This window comes from Urocitellus parryii, chromosome 12, assembly GCF_045843805.1.
Source record: "Urocitellus parryii isolate mUroPar1 chromosome 12, mUroPar1.hap1, whole genome shotgun sequence".
NCBI classification, from domain to species: Eukaryota; Metazoa; Chordata; class Mammalia; order Rodentia; family Sciuridae; genus Urocitellus; species Urocitellus parryii.
In genome coordinates, this window is record NC_135542.1 from 43,662,835 (window position 1) to 43,674,232 (window position 11,398).

The 11,398-nt window shown below is 37.3% G+C and overlaps 1 protein-coding gene across 1 annotated transcript; it reads left to right on the plus strand.

Annotated features, from left to right (window-relative positions):
• The first annotated feature begins 7,618 nt into the window (after nucleotides 1–7,618).
• Nucleotides 7,619–9,510, plus strand: LOC144249758 (zinc finger protein 322-like). Its single transcript, XM_077791928.1, has one exon. The coding sequence runs from the start codon at nucleotides 8,300–8,302 to the stop codon at nucleotides 9,497–9,499; it is 1,200 nt and encodes a 399-aa protein (XP_077648054.1). The 5' UTR covers nucleotides 7,619–8,299; the 3' UTR covers nucleotides 9,500–9,510.
• The last annotated feature ends 1,888 nt before the right edge of the window (nucleotides 9,511–11,398 follow it).

The window sequence follows — 11,398 nt, forward strand, 5'->3', positions numbered from 1 at the left end:
TTTTTATGCTATATCCAGTGAAAATATTTTAGGAGTAATAATGAAATACAGATAATCTCAGATGAGGGAAAAATAAATAAATTTGTCACCAGCAGATCTGCTCTACAAAAATTGCTTATGATACTTATTCAGATCAAAGAGTAGGATACTAAAAACAAATTTGAACCTTTGTGAAGAAAGAAAATGCAATAGAAATGATAGATACCTAAGAAAATATATTTTAAGTTTCCTTAAAGTATGTATGACTATTAAAAGCTAACTCTATAACATCGGTTGGTAGGATTATCAATGTATGTAGATGAGAGGGACATATCTCATACGAACATTACGAACATTAATTAGCAAGAAAAAGGAAGAAGATAAATTAGAAAAAAAATTGAATATATTTACAAAATTGAATTTAATAGCTTTACAAAAAACTCTGGGCTGCAAGAAATGCAAGATTGGTATTACATTTGAAAGTCAATCAATGTATCTCATTACATAAGCACAGTAAACTTTTTAAAAAAAATTGCATGATTTTTCTTTCTCAATAGTTGCAGGGAAAAAAGGCTTTGAAAAATCTAATAAAAATCAAAAAAGAAAGTTTACCTATTCTGCATAAGGATATCTAGGAAAATAAAGATAACCAAAGACCTTCAGAAGATATTATCTCTACTAAGGAAATATTGAAAATTTGTCCTCAGTAGCTGGAAGGAGACAAGACTGTCTGCTATCAGCATTTCTATCAAACATTATATTGGAGATCTTTGACAAACAAAAAAGGGAAAGTAGAATAAAAGGAATGGTAGAGGAGAGGAGAAACAGCATAAGGAATGATGAAATATATGCAAAATGATATAGAAGATATTAGCAAATAAAATCTATCAATATTTTAAATGCTAATTTTCGAAAAATATTTTCAATTTATTACAGGAATGCAAATTGGTATCTCATTTGAAAGTCGATATAGTTCATTAATATCAGCACAATAAGCTATCATTATATGAAGCAGACAAAAATAAGAATACCTAGAAAATCCAAAAGAATCTATAGTCAAATTATGAGAATTTATGAATATTTCAGGATTGCTGGCTACATTAACATACAATATACATAAAATTGTCTTCATATATCAGGAACAAAGTACAAGAAAATAAAATTTTAATATTTTATTTACAATAGAAAAAAATACATGTAACAATTATTGAGATAAATTAAAGAAGACTTAGCCTGCCTTCAGAAGTTGCAAAGACACTAATTATAAAATTATTAGTTTCTCTCCAAATTCCTTCATAGATTAAGTCCAATCCTAATCAAAGTTAGGAAGAGTTTTTTGTGGAAATTGACAAGTTGATTCAAAATTTATTTCAAAATGCTGAAGTCTGAGAATATCTAGGACAAATTTGAAGAACAAAGTTGGGAGACGTATTCTACTGGATATGAAGACATACTGAAAAGCTATATTAATAATGGCCATGCATTATTATTATTATTATTATTATTAAATTATTGTTTGGGTACTGGGGATTGAATGGGGTGGAAGGAGAGTTTTACCACTGAGCCAGCTTTTTTATTTTATATTTTGAGACAGGGTCTCGCTAAATTGCTGGGGCTATCCTCGAACTTGCAATTCTTCTGCCTCCTCCTCCTAAACCACTGGAATTATAGGTTTGTTCTAGAGTGCCAGGCAACCACATATTTTTATAGCAAACAAAGACAAGTAGAACAAATGTAAAAAATAGAATCTGAAACAAAACTATGCATATAGGAAACCTTTGATTCATGACAAAGGTGGAGTGCAGAACAGTGGGGGAAAGGTGGTCTTTATCCAGTAACCTAGTCAACTGTTTTCCAAAGGGGGAAAAAAGAATCTTGACCTTTATTTCACATCTTGCTCAACAATCATTTCTAATAGGTATGTGGCTCTAACGGTGAAAGATAAACTAATAAGACTTCAAGTAAATAACATAAAAATATCTTTAGGAGAGTCATAACTCAGACTATATAACCACAAATAACCTCTGTGTCTCAAGATATTCTAAAGAAATAGAAAGGGCAAAACACAAAAAAAAAAATTAAAAAGGGGATGTAGCTCATTGGTAGAGCACCCCTTGGTTCAATCCCCAGGACCCAAAAAAAAAAAAAAAAAGAACTCCTTCAAAACAAATAAGAGAAAGTGTACACTCATACACACAAACACACATACAGACAATGTACAAGAGAGTTAACAGGCTTTTTATAGTCTACTCAAAAACCAATAAACATTTTTTTAAAAAAGCTACCCAACTGCCTTAGTAATATTTTTTTCAAAATAAAATCACAAGCTAGTCTCAAATAAAAAAATCCATAATACCAGTGTTGTTGAGAATATGAAACTATTTTAGAATTCCCATTATATCATGCTTAGAAACAGAAATTATTATAACCACTTTGGAAACCTATTTGGTGTTATCCAATAAAATATAACCAATATACAATCCCTTAATATAACTTAACATATCACTCCTAGGTATACAACTATTTTTCACCAAAAGATAAATATAAGAAGGTTCACAACTCTTTTTGTTCGGACCGCAATGAGCAAGCTAAATGTTGAGAATAGCAAAGATGAAAGGTTCATTTGTGCAATGAGATTTATTTTATGCAGTAGGAATGAACAAACTCAACCCCATGCTGCCCTGTCACTGAATCTCACAAACATAATACTGAGGAAGAGATTGCAGAGGAAGGCAGTCTCCGCAGTTTGAGAGTCAGGTGCAAGATGAAAATGTGGAACCCCTGTTCAAAAGCAGGGGTAAAGTGCCTCTCAAGAAGCACATTGACCTTCTGCATTTCTTCCACTGTCTTTCTCTAACTGTGTGATTTTCAGTGGCTGATTAAAATCTTTCTCTAAGAAAAAACACACTTTTAATTTATTCGCATAAATTTACCATTCATCTTTATTTTGTGTAATGCCAGAAAATATGAGAAAGAAAAGAAAGAAAGAGAGGAGACGCAGGAAGGGGGTAGGGAGGAAACACACTTGAGGTAGCACTTATTCCAGCTCTTTTTATTATTTTTTTAAATATTTTAGGGGATGTTTTAGTTGTAGTTGGACACAATACCTTTATGTTATTTTTATGTGGTGCTGAGGATCGAACCCAGGGCCTCGCATATGCTAGGTGAGTGCTCTACCATTGAGCCACAGCTCCAGCCCCTTATTCTAGCTCTTACCTGTGAAAATGAGCCATCAAAGGAAGAGTTAAACATATATTTTAAAAATGAACTATAAATTACTGTAAATTGGTGATTGAAGACTCTTATAGAAGAATGTATAGCAAATGGAGAAGAAACAATAGTTTTATAAAGTAATTTTTAAAAAATAATTCAGTCAAGGATCATCAATGGATAGATCCATGAGAAGACAAGCTGATGGACCACAGTATTCCCGTCATGCTGGTCTCACCCTTCAGATTGACTACTAACTACAACAGGGAAAACTTAACCTTTGCAAGAGAGACATCTTGTGATTACCACCTTCACTGAATGATCAAAGCAAGTATCGATAATAACGATGCTTTATATCTACTGGTGAGCTATAGCTTCATGTGGAAATACTTTTTTCAAAAATAATTCAAAAATCAAGTCTAATCAAGCCTTTTGGCCTCATCTGCAGTTTATAGGAAATTCAGGGGATAAAGAAACAAAAGATACTACAGGAAACCAACAGATAAGCTCAAAAAGTAGATTTTCTATAAGACAATGGGTCTAATTTCTCCAATAATTTAATGCATTAAAGATAAAATTGTATAAGAGTTATTCTAGAATAATAGGCCACAGCTCAAACTTTGTACTTAAAGTATGTACCAAGTGTTAAAAAATATGAGAATTGTGAATTTTCTATGTGCAATAATAGTATATTTTGCCTAAGCAAGAGAATGTCCTTAATTTTAGCAGATGTATGCTGAACTGTTTAGGGGTGTAACTTTCTCTGAAATGATTCAGCAAATGGGTAAAAATGTTGACACCTATTGTGTCTCATTGGAGGGCATAAGGCTGCTCAATCTAAAAATCTTTCGACTTCTTAGGGTGTCAGAAAATGTTTGTCCTGGAAGTCAAAGTCTAATATTTGTTGTTTACTAACTTTCTCTGTAAAGCTAAAATTACTCAAACAGGGGAGGAGCTGCACTGTCCTGATTGAAGAAGGTCAGTGAACCAGGGTCTGTCCCTCTTAGCAGCCCCTTCACCCCATGAAGCAGGCCCTGAAGCACTCAGAGGTACTCCAGTTAAAATCACCTGATGAGTAAATCATTCCTCATTGTGACAAAAAGGACAGGAATGGCAACAGACCACAAATTAGGTTCTGAGAAAAGGGCGTAGGGAAGAAAGTTAGCCAAGAGGACTTACTATGTATTCTTATTAAGGCCAGTCCCCTCCTAGGGCATTCTGGGGCACTCAGATAAATTTTCACTGACAGCCTGTGCAAAGACCCTAACCTTAGATAGGAAACCTCCAGTTACTAGGTGGCAATGTCATTAAATCAGTAATGTTCCCCATAAAGCATTGAGCTAAAGTGTCCATCTCTCATAAACGGATACAGAGGGAAGGTCTTTCTTTACAAAAGGCAAGTATTTTAAAATCCAATGGAATTGTCCTTTACTAAAACGTTTTAGACTTGATGAATTTTCTTAGGTGAAATAGCTCAAATTAGATGTTTTTTATTTCTTACTATTTGAAACACTTTTCACTTTCAGAAAATAGCCTACTAAATGCATGCATGTTTTAATTATGTACTGTTTAAAGCATAATTAGATAGTATGAGTTTTAATTAGGTACTGAGCTTTTATTTTCATTCTTTTGTATACTGTTGGGTATGTGCGGGTGTTTATGATTTAAAAGACCTGATTCTCCCTTAATTAGTTTCCACCCATTCTGAGCTTTCTCTGAAATAATAAGCCCCATCATCTATTGTGTACAATTAAATATGTACCATTTTCTATGAGACAAAGATTTTCTAAGGAAGTGAAGTGGTGAACTTAATAAAATAGCATTTTCCCCAGGTTTCTTTTCTTTTTCTTTAGCTATGAATAGAGGCTTGGGTTAAAGTTTCATCAATTTTGACCAGTGTCATAATGCCTAACTGTTATTTACATTAAAAAATAAGAACCAGTGGAGTTCCTTGAGAACATTCTATAAAAATATTCTACAGTCTTCTTGATATTAAATAATAAAAATTTCTTATGGAATTACATTTCTTAGCATTAATATACTTTCTAAATTGAATTAAAGATTTTAATGCACATGATCAATCTCCTCCTTGATGTATTCAGCAAAAAGTATTATCTTTATGGGCAATCAGAATCTAGCAAATGTTACCAATCATCCTTTAGGAGAGGTATCTAAAGGGAGGAAAGGTAACTACCAAGTCCTGAATGATAGCTGTGTACCAGGTCCTCTTATGTTCATAATGTCACTAAATTTTTATGACTGCCCTACTAGGTAGGTATTATTTTCCACTCTTTACAACATGTTTAAACTGAGATTAACATATACATAAGACCTGTCTTCTTAAAAACAGTCATTTTCCTGCCAAAATATCAATCATCATTAGAACTTAAAATGCAGAAAGGAAACTGAGAATATGCTACATATACAAGTAACTGCATATTTGGGTACATACAATGTGAAGTATACAGTTTTCATTGCTAGTAGGAAATCATGAGATGAAGTGAAGCATCAAAATAGATGCTTTTCAACCTGCCTTGAGTATTACAGAGACCAGGCACGTAAAACTACAGGAATGTTGTTTCATTCTCTCAAACTGTGAAAGAAACATTAGCAGTGATCTTCTATTCATTTGCTTTTTCATAAGTAGAAACAATCATGTATTCTAAATAAACATATTCCTATCTTATGTGTTCATTCAAAATATGAATACCTGCAATATGTCAATAACCAAAGGGAAATTAATTGTACCTCATCTCCAACATGACCATTGGCCTTCCCCTCACCCAAACGCTGTATCAGAACTTTCTATTTTGAGTGGTAGTCCCAGCAGTAACACAGAAACAATATTTTTTTAGGCTGATCTTTGCCCGTTATGTGACATTATACCCTATACAGCACTGTTGATATTGCTAATAGTAGATATAATTTTAAAGACAAAAATCAAGTCCAAGAACAATATCAAAGTAGTTGTCTTCTATCAAAAAGTCATAGTTTTCTATACTTATATTTGTTAAATTTAGATATCACAGATATAACATTAGGATTTGTCACAAACTTCTATAATATAGTTGCTATTTTATGCCTGATATAAGTTGTTTAGAACCTGATATAAGTTGTTTGGACCCCATACCTTTGGTCCAGTTAAAACCTCCCCTCCCAGTATGTGTGTTTTTTCACCATAACCACAAAACTTGTTTCTCATCTCACTAACTCAAAACCTAGCACACCCTGCAGTGCTGACTATGAAAAAGTCTGATGTTCAGCACAAATCACTAAGGTCTCCCCTTCACGTATGTTCTCTTTAAACCAGCCAATCCACAATTCCCATAGGAATAACTCCATGGATTTTTTAAGGTCACTTTTAATTTGTGTTCTAATTGTACATAATAGTGAGCTTCGCTGTGACATATCCATACATGAAGTTATTTGGTCAACTTCATTCTCCAGTACGTCCCATGGATCCTAGAGGCATAGTCCCAAAGGTGCTCATCCATTCTCTGCCCAACCCCTCTCCCTGTGCTCCTCACCTCGCTTTCTCCCCTACTCAGTGTACGGGTTTCCACAAACTGGGTGAACATGCTGTGGTCTCTGGCCTTCCCACTGGCCCTCATGAGCTCCTTTCTTCTCTCTGGGATCTGAGAGTAATAAACTACTTCTGTTATTTCATGGGTTTTATTGTGCTCTCTTCTCTGTGTCTCGCCTGTCCAAATGAGGATCTTTGATCTTCAGTTGTCCAGTTTGATATGAAATTAACTCTCCTCCCATTTGGAGCTATCCTAGAGTGTGGTGATATCCATCGGAATAAAGTTGACCTCGATCAGACAAGAACCACAGGTGACTGCCAGGGACATCAGGCCTTGGGTCTACACTTAGGCATTGGGCCATCTGCCAGAGAAAGGAGCATCCCATGAAAGACCCACAGTAAACATCCACAACCATCTCCCCTAGAGCCCAGTCAATGCAGGGCCACTACCCAGAGAGCGACCTCAAGACCAAAATCGCAATTTTAAAAAACAGAATTAACTAAGAATAGATGCATGAAAGCTGTCTTAATACCTGACATACTATAAGTTCTTGCAATGGTTAACCCTCCAAAAATGTTCATATCCTAATTCCTGGAATTTATGAATGTTACCTTATGTGGTTAAAAAAAAAAAACAAGATCTTTTCAGATATCAGTTAGAGATCTTGAGGCAAAGAGATCAACCTGAATTATCTTATTGGGCCCTTAATCTAGTGGAAATTGTCTTTATAAGAAATATACAAGACTGAGGGCGGGGCTGAGGCGGCTGCTTCCCAGCTGGGCCCGGAGGGCTCCGCGCTCAGCCGTCCCGTCCCGGTCGGCCCCGAGACCCCGCGGACTGCCGGCCCTAGCCGAGCGGGGCGGCGGGAGTGGCTCTGGCTGTTGCCGGCTTTCCAGGCCCGCTCGCCTTCCTTCCGGAAGCCGGGTAGTCGCTCCCCGATGCCGAGGCTGCGGTCGCCGCGAACCGGATGCGAGCCTCTGAGACGCACCGGAAGTGTCCTCTGAGGCCGAGGGGCGGCGCGGGCGGCGCTTAAGATGAAACCGAGGGCCTGCACGTGCTAGGCAAGTACTCCACCACGGAGCTACACCTCAAGTCCTCTTATTATTTAATTTTGAGACGAGGTCTGGCTAAGTTGACCTGGCTGCCCTGAACTTGTGATCCTTCTGCCTTAGCGTGCCCAGTAGCTGGAATCAAAGGAGAGGGAGGACTTCAGTATTGTGAATAGTTCTGGTCTAGAGACCTTTTAGAGCCAAAAGGAATACAGTCTTGAATCTTTCTTATGAATTTGAAAGTGATCTGAGGACCTAATGTCTCTTACACTGTGAAAGAAAATGCTATCTGCCTTGAGAAATCAAATTCTCAGGACCAGGAAGTGAATGCAGGTTTTCTTCATCTAGATTCTAGGTTTAGAAATACCAAGTAAGAAATTCATGTATATGATTCTGGAAACTTGGAAAGGCAAATTGCTCATGACTGAAAGGCTTAACATAGATGAACCTTCCAAGTTCTTAAAAACAGAATGACTAAGAAGACAAAGATGGGTCAAGAAGACCAGTGGAAGACTCCCTAGGAGAGAGCCATAGAAAATGTACACTTCAGAAGAAAGATGGGATCAGAGAACTCAGAAAAGGAAAGTATATCATGTATACCCTCAAAAGGGTAAAAAGATTTTTATTCATGTGCATCAGATTACTCCAGTAGATAATCAAATATACGAGTGCCTTGAACGTGAACGAGACTTCTGTGAAAACTTAGCTCTTATTATGTGTGAGAGAACCCACACTGGGGAGAAACCTTACAGATGTGATATGTGTGAGAAAACCTTCATCCAGAGCTCAGATCTTATTTCCCACCAGAGGATCCACAATTATGAGAAACCTTATAAATGCAACAAATGTGAGAAGAGCTTTTGGCACCACTTGGCCCTTTCAGGACACCAGAGAACACATGCAGGTAAAAAATTCTATACATGTGACATCTGTGGCAAGAATTTTGGTCAGAGCTCTGATCTGCTTGTTCACCAGCGAAGTCATACAGGCGAGAAACCGTATCTTTGTAGTGAGTGTGATAAGTGCTTTAGTCGAAGTACCAACCTAATAAGGCACCGAAGAACCCACACAGGTGAGAAGCCATTTAAGTGTCTGGAGTGTGAAAAAGCCTTCAGTGGGAAATCAGACCTTATTAGCCACCAGAGAACACATACTGGTGAAAGGCCCTACAAGTGTAACAAGTGTGAGAAGAGTTACCGACACCGTTCAGCCTTCATTGTACATAAAAGAGTTCACACTGGGGAGAAACCCTATAAGTGTGGTGCCTGTGAGAAATGCTTTGGCCAGAAATCAGACCTTATTGTGCATCAGAGAGTCCACACAGGTGAGAAGCCCTATAAATGCTTGGAATGCATGAGGAGTTTTACTCGCAGTGCCAACCTCATTAGACACCAGGCAACTCACACTCATACTTTTAAATGTCTTGAGTATGAGAAAGGCTTCAGCTGTAGCTCAGACCTTATTGTGCATCAGAGAATTCATGTGGAAGAGAAACCACATCAGTGGTCTACATGTGAGAGTGGCTTCCTGTTAGGTATGGACTTTGTTGCCCAACAGAAAATGAGAACTCAGACGGAGGAGCTACATTATAAGTACAGTGTGTGTGATAAAAGCTTTCACCAGAGCTCAGCCCTTCTCCAACATCATATTGGTGAAAAACCATATATCTGTAATGTGGGTGACAAAGCTCTTGAGCTCAGCCCCGCTCATGCATCAGAAGCCTCACAAATGTCCTGACCAGGGAAGAAGTTATGATACCATGAATAATTTAATTACAGATCAGAGCTCATTAGGATGAATCTAGGTGAATCTCAGACTTGGCCTAGAGTGCAAACTTCAGTGGGGACCAGAGAGCCTGCAATTGTAGGAAGCATGAGGAATACTTCACCCACAAGAGCTGCCCTAACAGCCACTCCAGTGAGAAACTCCACAGGTGCCCTGAGTTTAGGAAAACCCTTAGTCTGAGCTTGATCACCTACAGGGTTTGCACAGGTAGGAAACATGCACTGCCTATACAAGCTTTCTTGCAGTACCCAGCCCTCCTCATTGTAAGGGAATTCACACCAGAAAACAGCTTCTTAATAAATGCCTTCAGTGTCAGCAGAGCTTCAGACAGTATGTACATCTCGTTGGACACCAGAAAACCCACCTGGGGAGAAGCCCCAGCAAGTGTGGAAAGGCTTCTAACAGAACTCTGACTTTCTTACCCATCAGAGAAGGCATACTGGTGAAAAATTATATATTTGTCTTGAGTATGGCAAAAAAAGAAAATAGAAAAAAAATCTGAGGAAAGATAAGTGTCTGAATGAGAAAAAGCTTGTCAGTGATCAGCTCTTGTGGTATATCAAGGCGCTCACATAAATACCTTGAGTCTGGAAAAGCCTTGCTAGTAGCTCCTATTTTATTGGGCCCAAAGAACCCATTTTGCAGAGAAGCTTGCCTCATTGAGAGGTCTGATTATAAATTGTGGGTGAGAATCTGTGTATATATAGTACATGTAAGAACTGGTCTTAAATTTAATTGACCCATGGGGTAGAACTGTAAGTGGAGTCAGTAAGGAAATCATTTTTTTAGATACCCAGAAGCTTGTTCTGGGGAAAGCTGGGGCGGGTCAGAGTAGACCTGTTGGGTAACTCAGGAAAAGATGCTTTTTCTTTTATCTGAACCACTTAATGATTGCTTTATTTTCACTTTTTAAAATTCAGAAATTCAATAAAGGAAAGGACTGTAACCTTGTAAAAAAAAAAAAAAAGAAATATACAAGTTTGATAAACAGGAAAAAAGGAGGTGACATGAAGATGGAATAATGTGACCATAAGCCAAGGACAGTAAGGGGTGCCTGGAGCTATTCAAAGCTAGAAGAAGCAAGTCAGAGTTCTCCTCTAGCACGTCCAGGGAAGTGTGGCCTGCCAACATCTTAGATATCTGGCCTTAAGAATTGTAAAAGAATAAATTTCTGTTGTTCTACACCACCCATTTGTAATTCTTTATGGCAGTCACAGGAAACTGATTTGGATCTCATATGGTATCCTTATTAATCAGATCAAAGTCACTGTTATGCCTTTTTGTTGGTTTAATTCAATGGTTCTCAATCTTCAATGCACGTTAAAATCACCTGGGAAGCTCTTAAAACATGGATACTCAGTCCCCATCTCCTGAGTTTTCTGTTTAGTTGTTAGGATTTAGTGGACACATTGCTAAGTAGTTTTGAAAATCTCCCAGGTAAAAATAATATGGAATAAATATTGAGAACCATAGTTATCATTGATTAATAACAATCTATCTGCTTCTTTAGATTTTGTGCTTCTATTAAGATATGAACTATGTCTGAATTGTTTCTGCCTAACACAGTGCCTGACATATGGTAATGTATTTGTTGAAAATGAATGAGAACCTAACCCTCTAACACAAATGAAAAAGTGGTATAACGCAGCTCCTACCCTCTAGCAGTTCAGCCAGGTAAGAGGAGAAAGAGGGCAGGCTGGGTGCAGAAGAGAGCCTATATGGGAATAGTAATAATAATATCAATAGAATACATTCAGCTCAAATAATAGGCACCAAAACAGTAGCTGGAACAAGTAGAAGTCTGCCCCACATGTAAAATAAATCCAAAGAAGACTTGTAGTAGGACAGGAT